The 15,034-nt window shown below is 46.1% G+C and overlaps 1 protein-coding gene across 1 annotated transcript in view; it reads right to left on the bottom strand.

Moving 5' to 3' along the window:
- The window catches only part of sxph (saxiphilin), a 184,933-nt gene that overhangs the window by 151,254 nt on the left and 18,645 nt on the right, over positions 1-15,034 (bottom strand). The window contains exon 2 of the mRNA XM_069933630.1: positions 13,148-13,250. Within this exon, the coding sequence (XP_069789731.1) occupies positions 13,148-13,169 (22 nt within the window). The 5' untranslated portion in view covers positions 13,170-13,250. The remainder of the gene's footprint in view (positions 1-13,147; positions 13,251-15,034) is intronic.

Here is a 15,034-nt window from a genome sequence, read left to right on the forward strand (position 1 = left end):
TGTGTAGGGTAAGTTGCGCGCCTTGACAAAGTGAGCAAACCTAGTGACCCCTGGATGACAGAGCGCCTCATGGAGTTTCCGTAGTCTGTCCATCTGTATGCTGGCGCACGTCCCCCTGGAGAGCGCGTCAGGCGGGTCGTTGAGCTTACCAGGCCGGTACAGGATGTCATAGTTAAAGGTGGAGAGTTCGATTCTCCATCTGGCGATTTTGTCGTTTTTTATCTTACCACGCTGGGTGTTGCTGAACATGAAGGAGACCGCGCGTTGATCAGTCAACAGTGTAAAGCGCCTCCCAGCGAGGTAATGTCTCCAACGACGCACCGCTTCAACTATGGCCTGGGCCTCCTTCTCGATCGAGGAGTGTCTACTCTCCGGACCCTGGAGGGTTCTGGAGAAGAAGGCTACAGGCCGACCGGCCTGGTTCAAGGTGGCTGCCAGGGCGAAGTCGGATGCATCGCTCTCGACTTGAAACGGGACAGACTCATCGATCGCGTGCAGCGTCGCAGCAGCGATGTCAGATTTGATTCGATCGAAAGCCGCTGTGGCTTCGGTCGAGAGGGGAAAAGAGGTGGTCTTGATAAGAGGACGCGCCTTGTCGGCGTAGTTTGGAACCCATTGGGTGTAATACGAGAAAAGGCCCAGGCAACGTTTGAGAGCTTTCTGGGTATGTGGGGGGGGGGGGTAAGTCCATTAGGGGACGCATGCGGTCAGGATCTGGCATGACTATCCCGTTCTCCACCACACAACCTAGAATAGCGAGTCGTGTGGTCCGGAAGACACACTTGTCCAAGTTGTAAGTCAGGTTTAGCTGACAGGCAGTTTGAAGAAATTTGTCTAGGTTGGCGTCGTGGTCCTGCACGTCGTGGCCGCAGATGGTGATATTGTCCAGATACGGGAAGGTCACGGTTAGCCCGTTCTGGTCCACCATCCTGTCCATTTCCCGCTGGAAGACCGCGACACCATTCGTGACCCCGAATGGTACCCTGAGAAATTGGTATAGCCGCCCATTCGCTTCAAAGGCCGTGAATGGTCGGTCCTCGCAGCGGATCGGGAGCTGGTGGTAGGCCGAACGTAGGTCAATAGTGGAGAAAATGCGGTACTGGGCGATCTGGTTCACCACATCCGTGATGCGTGGCAGGGGGTACGCATCCAGGAGCGTGAAGCGGTTAATGGTCTGGCTATAGTCGACCACCATCCGTAGTTTTTTTTCATTCTTGACAACCACCACCTGGGCTCTCCAGGGGCTTGAACTGGGTTCGATGATGCCCTCATCCAGCAATCTACGCACCTCACTCCTAATGAATTGCCTGTTTTCGTAACTATATTGCCGACTTTTGGTGGCCACAGGCTTCCAGCCAGGGGTGAGGTTTGCGAAGAGTGCTGGCGGGGCAATCCGGAGTGTGGAAAGGCCGCAGGATTGGCCCCGGGGCATGGGGGCGGGTTGCTCGGGTGCTTCGGGAGTGGGGCGATGGCAGACCGAGAGGGGGGCGTGGGGTCCCCCAAAGTGTAGGGACACCGTTTGGAACTGACACTGGAAGTCTAATCCCAGCAACACTGGGGCGCACAATTGGGGAAGGACGAATAATTTGAAGTGGGTGACCGTCACACCCTGTACTTCCAGCGTGGCAATGCAATACCCCTTTATCCCAGTCGAGTGCGACCTCGTCGCTAATGAAATCCTCTGGGTAGTGGGAATAATGTCAAGTCCCCAACGGAGGGCCAGATCTGGCTGGATAAAACTGTCAGTTGACCCAGAGTCAAATAAGCAATTGGTGTAGTGTCCATGCACTTTAATCAGTTCCATTGCTTTAGTGAGGGGATGAGAGCATTGCTGGTTCAGTGTGATTGAAGCAATTGACAGGGGAGTTTTGCGCGATGACGTCACGCAACGGGATGACGTCACGCAACGGGATGACGTAGTCAACGCTCGAGGAGCAGGTTGGAGGACCTCCCGGAAGTGCTGTTGTGGCGGCGTTGGCAGGCGAATAGTAAGTATTGGGGTTTGTAGTTGCTCGCGATTGCCGGTGGGTAGGTCGTTGGTCGCGGCGGTCGGGCCCTGGCGGTCGTCAGCGATGGACGCTAGGGTGAGCACCTGGTTGGCCGCGGGGGTAGCTGTGGCGGCGGCAGCAGCGGCGGTAGCGTCGGCCCCGGGGGTGGCTGTGGCGGCGGCAGCAGCGGCGGTAGCGTCGGCCCCGGGGGTGGCTGTGGCGGCGGCAGCAGCGGCGGTAGCGTCGGCCCCGGGGGTGGCTGTGGCGGCGGCAGTGTCAAATGTTCCGCACGGGGGCGAGAGGCGGGCCATCACCATGGTTACGACGGTGGGTTGCCCCTTCCGGGTTCGGCGTCTCCGTGACGTCAGGCGTTGCCGTGCCGGGGAGCCCTCGCTCTCATTGGACGAGAGCTCTGTGGAAGAAGAGTTTGAATGGGATAGTGGCGGTTGGGCTTCACACGAGGCACTGTGTTTGCCGGCGGCCATTTTAGACCTACAGACTGCAGCAAAGTGGCCCTTTTTAAGGCACTTCTGGCACCTGGCTTTTCTTGCTGGGCACTGGGATCTGCTGTGCTTGTCCCTCCCGCAGAAATAACATTTCGGGTTCGCACGGGGCAGGGTAGCAGCAGCCGACAGGCCGTCAGGGGTAGGGTAGAAGGGCACTCTACTCACATCAGAACGAGGGGTCCAGTCCCTAGAGAGCTCGGTGGACTTTAAGGCTGCATCCTCCATTGTGATTGCAATCCGGGCCACGTCCTCTAGTTTTTCTACCCCTTGTTCGAGCAAGCGCAGCCTCACTTCATTCGATCGGAGCCCGGCCACATAGGCATCCCGGACGAGATCGCTAGTGATCTCGGCAGCAGTTTTGTCCACACAGTTACAGTCCTTGCCCAATGCCTTTAATACTTGTAAATATGCCCTGCTGTACTCGCCGGGCTGTTGCTTCCTCGACGCAAGCACGAGCCGGGCATGAACTCTGTTCACCGGTTGATCATACAGTCCTTTCAGTACCTTTATGGCTGCGGTGTAAGTGGTCTCATCCTGGATGTTCTCGTAGACTCTCAAGGACACCATAGACAGCAATGCTGTTAGACGCTGGTTATCCTCCTCCACCTCAATGAGTCTCAGGAAGTTTTCAAAGTTCAGCAGCCAGAACTTAAAGGCTTTGAAGGCTGTAGCTGACTGTGGGTCGATATCAAGTTTTTCTGGCCGAGTTAAACGCTCCATCCCTTTCAAAAAAAAATTCTTTTGCTAATAAAATTGTAGAGCTCGTCGAAAGAACCAAAGACTTGTTGATCCAAACCAAGGCTTTTATTAGCAAAAGACCGGAGCTCTTCACAGGTGGCCGACCAGTCCGGAATGATCCGACCTGGCTAGGGACACAACCCTTTAAGGCCCAGACAATAGGAGTGGCTTAGCTCTCAGCCAATCGCTGTAAGCACAGTCTAGGTACAGAAACTATATACACTATGTACATTGGTGATAGACCTGTACTATCACAGTATGTCCTCGGGGTGCACCAGGATTTGGTGAAACCTGCGCGCCATGCAGGTTGGCCGTAAAGTCCTGGATGTGAGGGATCGGGTAACAGTCAGGTACCGTTGCGTTGTTAAGCCACCGATAAACTCCGCAGGGGTGGCGCCACTGGAGGCTTTCGGGACCAAGTGGAGTGGTGAGGCCCAAGGACTGTTGGAGCGTTAAATGATCCTGCAGATGTGAGAACTCTTCCTTCTCTATCTGGAGCTTGTTCGGCAGGAGCCAGCGTGCCTTGGTGTGGACTGGTGGGTCTTGGGTGGGTATGTAATGAAACACACCATGGTGTGGTGAGGCAGCGGAAAACTGCGGCTTGAAGAGGGATGAGAACTCATCCAAGATATGCTGGAACTCATCTTTGGACGTGCTGAACATGGTCATCTGCGGCTGCTCTGTGCTGGAGGCGTTGAAGCGAACAGATTGGAAGTTATGGCCATCTACCAGTCACCTACCTCAAATGTCGACCAGGAGTCCATGGGTGAGGAGGAAATTGACACCCAGGATGGAGGTTGGAAGGGACGAAATGGTGAACCTCCACGAGAACGTCCACTGGTCGATCCATACGTCCGGATCTCCGTTAAATTGGCTGCACGGAGGGGAGGTCCTTGAGGCCAGTTCCGGGACTCAATGCCTGTGGCCGGGACGACACTGATCTGGGCCACAGTATCAATGAGGAAGCATCAGCCGCTGACTGAATCCCACAGGTAGAGGAGGCTGTGTTGTTGGCCAGCCACCACAGCCATTAACAGTGGCTGGCCTGCTCGTTTCCCTGGAACAAGCAGGGCTGATGACACTTCCGAGCCTTAGCTCACCAGCGCTGGTGGAAGAACCAGAGGCCTGAAATGGATGACTTGCTTCTAGCTATGCTCTGAGTCCCCTGTAGGGGCCGGGTGTTCCACCGCAGTGCTAGAGGAAGGCTTGGCGTGGTCATGCCCGTGACTCGTAACCTGCTGGACTGCTGAGCCCTCCGGGAATTGTTCAAGTCATAGCTCCTGAGGCTTTTGAGCATCCTTCCTAGGGTCAACAAAGTTCTCCTGGGACAGTAACGGCCAGATGTCTTCAGGCAGATGGTCGAGGAAGATGTGCTCGAAGAGTGGGCAGTTGGTGTGATCAACCATGAGTGCGAGAATCTCGTCCATCAACTTGATTGGAGTTCTGTCCCCTAAGGTGTTGAGGCACAATATCCGAATGGCACACTGGCACCTGGAGAGGCCGAGGGAGCCGGTGAGCACCCACTTGATTGTCCTGTTATCTCCCACGGCTGGGTGCTGAATGAGGTGCAGCACTCGTTTGGCGGTGGCCTGGTCCAGGGCGGCAACCACATGGTAAAACTTGGTTGAATCCAGTGAAATCTGGCAGAGGTGAAACTGAGCCTCTGCGTGGTTGAACCAGGTCTCTGGCTCCTGAACCCAGAACTCAGGAAGCTTGATAGCTATAGCGTTTATCGAAGGGTTATTCATGTTGGGTTCAAAGATGTTTGAACCTGTCAGAGTCACCAATTGTAGCGGCGGCTACAATGCTAACTGAAGGATCGTACAACCAGACGGGTTGAGTTCAGTTAGCAAAAACTGATTTATTGCAGGGTGCCTGGCTGGTCTTATGCTCCCAACCTGGACCTGGCTGAGACCGTGCTGGGCGGCCCTATGTCACTGGGATGTCACATGGGTCCCCAAGCACGGGCTTCTGACCCCAGTGCTGAGGTCGGGAGGAAACCCCCGATGGCGCCATTTTGGCTGGCTACCCCACCGTGTGTGACAAGCATGGCCAGTTCACCTGCCTAATGGCGTACCGCCACAACAGAATATTTGCAGGACTTTTGCAGAATGCTTTTTGCAAAAGGCAACAAAGTATCAACAGCAGCTTGCCTGGGAGAGCATGAGATCTTTGCAGGCAGAGAACTGTTTTGCTCTCAGAGAGGGAGGGTGTGAAATGGAGAGAGGAGTGACCAAAATTATTTCCAGAAGGACAAAGCTGGCAAACTTTGGAAGGCTGTCTGGTCAATGGAGAAGACTGGCGATCTGAAAGGTGACCTGAAAGAAAGAGGATCATCTGGAGAACCCTGAAGGGGGCAAGTTTCGTCAGCAAGACTGATTGAGAAGGAATCAGTTGCTGATGTCCTGGAAAAGGAATCTCTCTCTGAAAACCAGCAAGAACCCTCCTGAGTGGTAACCATTTGCCTGTTAAGCATCAAAGACTGGTGAACTTTGTTAATGCTAACTTCTGTGCACAGTACAAAAATTGTCTGCAATCAGTGAGATTGGATTGTGATCCAAAGAACTTTTCTCATCTTAAATATATATTACACACACCTGCGCTTAGTATTAGAGGGGGGATTAAGTAATTAGGTTAAGTAATAAGTTAAAGTTTAATTCTCTTTTCTTGTTCAAATATACTTAAAAACTACTTTTGTTTAAGTGACCCTGTGTTGTGGTGCATATCTTTTGCTGCTGGTTTTTGGGGTCCTCTGGACTCCGTAACAAGGGCAAGCCTGGAACATGTGAACCAAAGAGGCATCACCAATTTTACATTTGTCACATAGAGGATTTATATCGGAATTCAACCTTTATCTTTAGACGTGTGAACTCTATGGACCACTTTAAATTGCCACAAATAGTGCTGTGCAGAAAAGGAAGTTGTATTAATCAGATTACAAATAGAGTTCTGAACCTCATCTGAGAATGAAAGATTCATATCCTGATCCCAGTCATTCTTGGTTTTAACTAATGAGGCTATTCGTAAATCAAACAAATTATTATAAAGCAGAAATATTAAGCCTTTATGAGAAAGTTGTAAATCAAAAAGTGTATCAAGGGTGTTCGCCTCAGAGATTTGCGGAAAGTCAGGGATCTGAGATTAAACAAAGTGTCTAACTTGTAAATATCTAAAAAAGGAAACAAAATTGTTTTGAATAAAAAGGGCTTTAAAACATTTAATAACTAATCTGTACCAGTCATTAAAAACAGTACTTTGCAAAGAAGGTTGGAAAAGATGATTAGATATAATGGGGCTGTGAAGAGAAAAACTGAAATCCAAAATTTCTTCTGAATTATGCCCATATTCTCAAACTATGTCTGATTATAAGAGCAAAAGAAATAGGAGCAGGAGTAGGCCATCTGTGACAGATTATATCATATTTTATATTGTATATAGGATGTTTCTGAAGGAGATAGATTGTGGGGGTAGTGTAGGTCACAAACACTTCACAAAACAGACCTCATTTAAAATGCCAGAGCTCTGCTCAAGCCAGACAGTTCAGGCTGAGTGCCTTTGCAAAAACTTTGAAGAATGCCTACAGAGACTTCACAAGTAGGTGTTAATTGGACATGCTGTGGAGTAATGGATTATGTTTTGAAAGCAATGATGAACGGGCCGAGAAGATTGGGTATGGTTCCGCAATCTGTCTGGTTGCATTTTGCTGTTCTAGGAAGATCAAGTGGTTTTGCAAGCAGAGAGAGAAGAGACAAAACAGGCTTTCTCTGAGAGAGAACTCATTTCTGCAGTCATGGCAAGCTGGCAGTTTGTTCAAACCCCATTTTGAAGAGGGGTTGTGAGTTCTGAGTTCAGCCTGTTGAAAACCCTTGTGGTCCATACAAGAAGAGGTGGCTGACTAGAGTGTTTCACTTGAAATAAGGGAAACAAAAGGAACTCTGTGTGGACCTGCAGAAAAAGAGGTTATCATTTGGGAAACCCTGAAGGGACAAGTTTATTCGGCAAGACACTGAAGTGGCTGATCGGAGGGAATCAGTTTGTGTGTGTCCAATGAGCAACAAATATCCCTCTCTGAAACCAACAAGAACCTTCTTGAGTGGTAACCATTTAAGCACCAGAGCTTGGTGAAAATTCATAAATGTTAAATTCTGTGCACAGTATAAGAATTGTCTGATACTTGTGAACTTGGAGGAGTGAGGTGAGATTTGACTGTGAATCAAATGTAATGTACACATTACATACACATGAACTTAGAATTAGAAGGGGGTTAAGTTTCGTTAAGTTAATAATAATAAATTAAAGTCTGATCCTGTTTTTATGTTTAAAGAAAATTAAAATAACTTTTGTTTAAGTAACCATTATTGCTGCTGGGTTTAGGGGTGCACTGAGCCCATAACACATCTGGCCCATCGAACCTGCTCATCCATTCAATAAGATCATGGCTGATCTGATCATCAACTCACCTCCACCTAACTGTCTTTTCCCTATATCCCTTAATTTTCCTGTTTTATGTAAAAATCTAACTGAACCTTAAGTTTAATGAAGTGTAGGATTATCAGTTAATTTATATAAAGAAGAGGATATAAAGGATCCTAAAATTGCCAACATAGAAGAACTTTATAGTAAAATTCAGTTCCATTTCTACCCATGGAAGGTGGTCAAGTAGATTATCGAAGTATAACAAAAGAAGCAAATTATAGTCATTGACCTCCCGTGCTGTATCTCTAAATTAATTAAAAATAGCAGACGGCTGCTCTCTCCTATCCCTCTAAACCTTTCCAATCCAAATAACTTTTGAACATCACAATTGTTGCCGCTTCTACATTTCCTCTGGCACCTCATTCTGTCTACCTACCACCCTCTGCGAGAAGATGGGGTCCCTTTGAAATCTTTTCCCTGTCACCATAAACCTATTCCATCTCCTTCTAGATTCCCCAAACCTGGAAAAACAGCTGCGACTATTTACCTTATCATTTCTCCACATGATTTTATGTCTCTATAAGCTCATTCTTCAACCTCAAACTCTTGGTACACAAAGATGGTGATCTACAGTTAATACTAAACAAATTCTCAGATGCTGCTAAGCTCTTTGGCCTGACCATCAATCTGAACAAGACTGAAATACTCCATCAATCCATGCCAAACACCAACATCATAGAACCAAGAATCACTGTTGACGACACCCAGCTGACAAATGTAAACAGCTTCAATACTTGGGGAACATCATCTTGAGTGATGTGTCTTTGTACAAAGAAATTGACTCCAGGATCAGCAAGGCCAGCCAAGATTTGGGGAGGCTACCAACCAGAGTGCTCGATATCTGCATCTCCGCAAAGCTGAAAGTCCACAGAACTGTGGTCATCCCTTCTCTCCTATATGGATGTGAGACCTGGACTCTGTACAAATGGATAAATTTCACATGTGGGCCCTCCACTCCATCCTTGGCATCCATTGGCAAGACCGTGTCTCCAACCTGGAGGTCTTGTGTCCACCAGGATCGAGTCCCTGATCATCAGAGCCCAGATGCGGTGCATGGGACTCGTCATCAGAATGGACGACCACCGTATACCTCGCCAGCTGCTCTAGAAGGAGACCTCAAGGTTGTCCATACAAGTGCTATAAAGTTGCTGTGCTACTGTGACATTCAGCCAAGAGAACTAGAAGCTGCGGCTGCTGACAGAACCCATTGGAGAGCCCTGTGCTCTGAAGCCTACACCAATTTCAAAGATAGCCACTGCCAAAAACTGATGGAAAACCATGAACAGCATCACAAAGCAGCAGCAATAGTTATTACAACAACGGACTTCCAGTGCCCCAATTGTGCTGGACTTTGTGCTTCCAGACTGGGACTACAGTCACCTTTTTATGCACAAGTGAACTGGACAACAACGTAACGTCTTTGAACTGAAGGACTACCAATATAAGCTCATCCCTCAACCTCAAACTCCAGGCATAGAAGTCCCAGTGTATCCAGCCTTTCCTTATAATTCAAGTACTTCCAAGTCTTAGTCACATTCTCATGAATCCCAAAGAATCACCATTATCTGAGGAAGAAGAATTGCTTCCTCATCGTGGGTCTCCAACTGTGACTCCTGGATCTAGATTTCACCCTCCACAGGAAACATCCTCTCCATATCCGGGTGGCGTGGTTGGCATAGATTAGACAGCAGATGTGGAGAGAATACTGCCTCTCACCACTCCAAAACTGGAGCTGGGAGTCGACAGGAGTCCAGAGGATAAGACAAGAGAGAAATTAGGACAAATGTTGTTACCGGCAGAACTGTGGATCACACTGCTACTGAGAATGATCGAGGCAAATAAGACAATCAAGAGTTTTGAAGGGTGTGTGGAAGAGAGAAAAAGGAACAGAAATAAAGGTAAACAGGAACATCTGCAGGTGCTGGGGTCAAGGGCAACACACATAGGTGCTGTAGAAATTCAGCAGGTCACTCAATGCCCATAGGAAGTAAAGGGCAACGAAAGTTTGTGGCCTGAGCCCTTCATCAAGTTTAAGAAAAACCAGCTGGATAAAAAGACAGGGGGAGGGGAATGGAAGAGAGGAGAAGTGGGAGGAAGGAGCACAAGCTAACAGGTAAGAGGTCATAGGTGGAAACAGACGGGAGGGTAAAAGAGAATGAAACCTGATGGGGGACAGGGTAACTCCCTGATAGAAGGGAAGGGGTGGGGAGCTGGAGGAAAGGAGACAGAGGGATTGGAAGAGAGAGAGAGAGAGATATGGGGGGGAGGGGGTGTTGGAGAGTGCCCATTGTGAATATAAAGTGTTCCTCCAATTTGCGGGTAGCCTCAGTTTGGCAATGCATGTGGCCATGGACAGACATATCAGTGTGGGAATGGTGCATGGAACTGAAATGGCAGGCTACTGGGAGGTTCTTGCCCTTGCAGCGGATGAACGAAGGTGCTCAACAAGATGACCTCCCTGTCTGCATCTAGTCTCCCCGATGTAGAGGAAGCCACATCGGGTGCATTGGATGCAGTAGATGACCCCTGCAGATTCACAAGTGAAGACATAAATGAAACACAAAAGTGCAGAGGCTGGGGGATTAAAGGTAAGAACCAATGTTACTCTGTTTGACCTTCCCTTTTTTAAAATATTTTTTTTAAAGATATTCCTCTCAAACATTTCACCTTACAGCCTAAACTCATATCTTCTAGTTCGTGTCTCACCTAATCACAGAAGAAAACCCTTACTTGCAATTATTCTATCCATACACCTCATAATTTTGTACTTTCTATCAAATCTCCCCTCATTCTTCTACACTTCAGAGAATAAAGTCCTAATCTATTTAACCTTTCCCTGTAACTCAATTCCTGAAGTCCAGGCAACATCCTAGTAAATCTTCTCTGCCTTCTTTCAATCTTATTGTCATCTTTCCAGTACTTAGGTGACCAGAACTGCACACAATATTTCAAATTTAGCCTTACCAATGTCTTAATACAACTTTACCATAACATCTCAGCTTCAATACTCAGTACAGTACTCAGTCCAATTATCTGAAATGGTTGGGACCAGGCCTATTTCAGATAAATGTTTTTTTTTGGAGAACTGGTCATTTTTAAAAACTGCCCAGTAGCAACAGCAAATCATTTGTTATAGTGTTTAAACAACAACAAACAAGGGAAGGTTTTTTAAGCATTAAAATAATGTTTAATTCTCAGCAAAAAAATGCTGACTGCCGCCGATTACCGACATCTCCCTACCAAGACCCCACTCGTGCCCAGGAGCCCAACAACCTTGCTCCTGCCAGGAGCCTGACATTTTCTCATTCCTCCCCAGGACCCTGAGGTCCCCACTCTTCCTTGGGAGGCCGACGTTCCCTGCTCCTGCCCGGCAGCCCGACATCACCCACTCCTGCTGGGGGCCCGAGGTCCCTGCTCCTGCCTGGGAGGCCGCGCTCCTTGATTTTTCTGACCACTTGTGGCTGGGAGACAGTGGCACGCAGTTTGAGAGGGTGAGTTAGAGAGAAAAGTCAATAGCAGAAGGTAAAGTTGAAATGGAAAGAGAGAGGGGAAGGAGTTACCTGAAACAAGGATAATTGTCATTTTAATTTCACGTCGGGTGAATATTTTTTCCAACCTGTGAGGTCAGTTTGGCTCCGAAAATATTTCAGATAAATGAGGATTTCTGATTCATTTCGGATATCCTCTTTTAGCTGAATTTTTTTAAACTTTCAGATAAATGAGGATTTCAGAGAATCTGATTTCAGATACTTTGATTTATGAAGGCCAATATACCAAAAGCTCTTTTTACATCCCTATACATCAGTGATGCCACTTTCAGGAAATTATGCATCTGTATTCCCAGGTCCCTCTGTTCTACTGCACTCCTCAGTGCCTCTGCATTCCACCTCATCATTGCTGTGTCCAGCCAACACCAGCAGTGTTATCTACAAACCTCCAGATGGACTGAGAGTATTTCAGATTTATTGTTAGAGTATATACATAACAATCCTGAGATTCCCTTTTTCCTGTGGGCACAGCAGAATTACCACTTATTGGTAATGCAAAAAATAAACTGTACAGTGTAATCATGTAAACAAAAACTGTAAACAGATAGCGAATGTAAACAAACTGACTGTGTAATGCATGAGAGAACAAAAGAAAATCAATAAAGTGCACAAGTCAGAGTCCTTTAATGAGTCTCTGATTAAGTTTGTAGTTGAGGAGTCTGATGGTGGAGGGGTAGCAGCTGTTCCTGAACCTGGTGGTGTGAGTCTCGTGGCACCTGTACCTCTTTCCTGATGGCAGCAGCGAGAACAGAGCGTGTGGATCTTTGATGATTGCTGCTGCTCTCGAACGGCAGTGTTCCCTGTAGATGTTCTCGATTGTGGGGAAGGTTTTGCATGTGATGTCCTGGGCTGTGTCCACAACCTATTGGAGGACTTTATGCTCAGGGGTATAGTTGTCCCCATTCCCGACCTTGATGCAGCCAGTCATCACACTTTCCACCAAACATCTGCAGAAATTTACCAGATTTTTTGGTGTCATACCAAACCTCTGCAAACTCCTCAGGAAGTAGAGGTGCTAATGTACTTTCTTTGCGATGCCATTGATGTGTTGGGTCCAGGAAAGATCCTCCCAGATAGTGACTCCCAGGAACTTAAATGTGTTCACCCTCTTCACCTCCGATACCCAATGATCACTGGATTGTATACCTCTGGCTTTCCCTTCTTGAAGTCAACAATCAGCTCCTTGGTTTTGGTGACATTAAGTGCGACGTTATTGCTGGTGCACCACTGAGCCACGTTTTCAATCTCCCTCTGTATGGTGATTCATCCCCTCCTTTATACAACCCAGTACCATGATATTTCCACCGTGATAAATGTATCAGGAGTATGGTGTGTATAGGAAATAATCAGCCTTGCAGGGATCCCCTGTCACACCTTGAAGAACAGCTTAGACCGGAAACATCAGTAATATATCTTTACTTCCTTTGGATGCTCCAAGACTGGCTGAGTTCCTCCAGCATTTCTGTGTTTTTACTGTCCCCAAATCCCGACACATTTATTTCACCAGAATGGCGATTCCAAAGGCTCACCTCCTTCTGAGTGATGAAATGTCTTGATTATCTTAATAGCACAGAGGTAAATACAATATAATCCCCATTATTCAGAATTCAAGCAATCAGCAAAAAAAATTGCAGAAAATAATAGGTAAAAATATGAAAGTTTATAATTGGCACCCCCTTGCAGATAATTCACCAATTACTCAACAGGCAATCTCAAGCAATCAGAAAATTCACTTATCCAACATCTACCAATCGCCACCATCGGATACTGGGGGTTTTATTGTATATACTATCGATGTTTGGGGCCTGAGCTCTAAAGCAAGACATCTCCGCTCTTGTACTCACAGCCGCTCTCAACAAAATGGCATAGCTGTTGGGAGTTGCTGCCTCACCATTACAGTGACTCCGATTCATTCCTGACACCTTTTACTGTCTGTACGGAGTTTTCACATTGTGTCCATGACCACGAGTGTTTCCTCCAAGTGCTCCGGTTTCCTGAAACCAATCCCACAAAATAACCTTACTAAGACATACAAATATGAAATACAGTTTAATATTAGACTAAAGATTAATCATAGCACATTCATCACACCTCCTTCCACAGAGGAAAATTTTGATCTTCTACAAGACTAAAATTTAAAAAGCTTCAATCTACAATTTTTCTTGTAAATATTACACCCAAAAATGATACAATTTAGGCAAATATAACACTTATCTTTTCAAAATCAGGTGAAATACAGGCTTTTGACATGTCTTTCAGTTTGTCAAATGCTTCCTGACATGGCTGTCCAAATACACTTTTCACTCTTCTTGAAAAGATTAGTCAGGGGAAAAGCAATGTCAGCAAAGTTTTTTTTTAAAAACAGGACTTCCTATAATACCCTACCATTCCTAAAAAAATCTCTTCAGATTTCTTACCCATGGGTATAAGAAATTCAGAAATTATCTGAACTTTAACCTGAATAGGCTCCAGTTTTCCTTGGACAACAACATAACCAAGGTATATCACCTGAGCATGACAAAATTCACTCTTAGCTAACTTCACAGTAAGACTGGCTTTCAAAAGTTTATCAAACAATTTCTCTTTAAAATGACATGAGTCATCTTGTATTGTTCCATTGATCCTCAACCCTTTCAATTTTATTCACAAACAATACCTCTGGTGAATGCTGTTTCCGACTAGCATCCAAATCTCAAAATAAGGTTTAAACATGTTAACATGGCTTCTCTGTGTTTTTTGTAGTTAACTTCATTTACCTTGGATTCTATCTCATACAGTCCTGAAAATTTTGCTCTAAGAGGATTAGCCATTATTGGGAACAAAATTCACACTTTAGCCCCTGGTTTTAACATTTTCTGCCTTGCTTTTCTGTCAACCCAGGCTTTCATTTTATCTTGAGCCACTTTTAAATTTTCCTCAGCTAACTTGCACACTTTTTCCCAACGATCTTTAAACTTTGAAACATAATGCAACAAATTCAACTGCACATCCTCATCAACCCACTGTCCTTTCAACAACATTGAAGGTCCTCTAACTTCATATCCAAACACCAGCTCAAAAGGACCAAAACCTAACGATTCTTGTACAGATTCCTTTACTGCAAAAAGTAAATGAATACCTTCATCACCGTCCTTCTCAGTCTCCAGACAATAAGTCCACATCATAGTTTTTAAAGTTGAATGGAACCTCCCCAAAGCTCCCTGAGATTCTGGATGATGTGCAGATGATGTAATTTGTTTAGCTCCGAATTTATAAACTAACTGTTGAAACACATCTGACATAAAATTTCTTCCCTGATCTGACTGTATTTCTTTAGGTGTTACAGGTTATATTATATGTAAATAAGTTTTTAAAAGAGATAGATTGTTGGGGGGAGGGTGTTAGTGTAGGTGACTTCACAAACAGATATTTACACTTCACATCTCATTTAAAATGCAAAAGTTTTGGCTGAAGCCAGACATTGGGGCATCAGTGATTTTGCAAAGATAAACTGCTTTGGAAAGATTTTCCAAAGCAGGTGCAAATGAAACAGTCCAGACTTAAAATGCTGATAAGATCTTTCAAGGATTGGGTTTGGAGCTTTGCGGAGGTGTTCTGGTTTTAATAAGCAGAGAGAGAGAGAAAAAAACAGGATTCTTCTCTTTTTAAATTTTTTTAATTTTTCACACTGTGAACCATATCAACCAAAATATGTACAAACATATTCATTAAATTTACACAGTGGTCTTTTCTCCCCTTTTTTCCCCACCCTTCCCTTGCTCCTATCTTCTCACCCCCC

This window comes from Narcine bancroftii, chromosome 4 (assembly GCF_036971445.1).
Source record: "Narcine bancroftii isolate sNarBan1 chromosome 4, sNarBan1.hap1, whole genome shotgun sequence".
NCBI lineage: Eukaryota > Metazoa > Chordata > Chondrichthyes > Torpediniformes > Narcinidae > Narcine > Narcine bancroftii.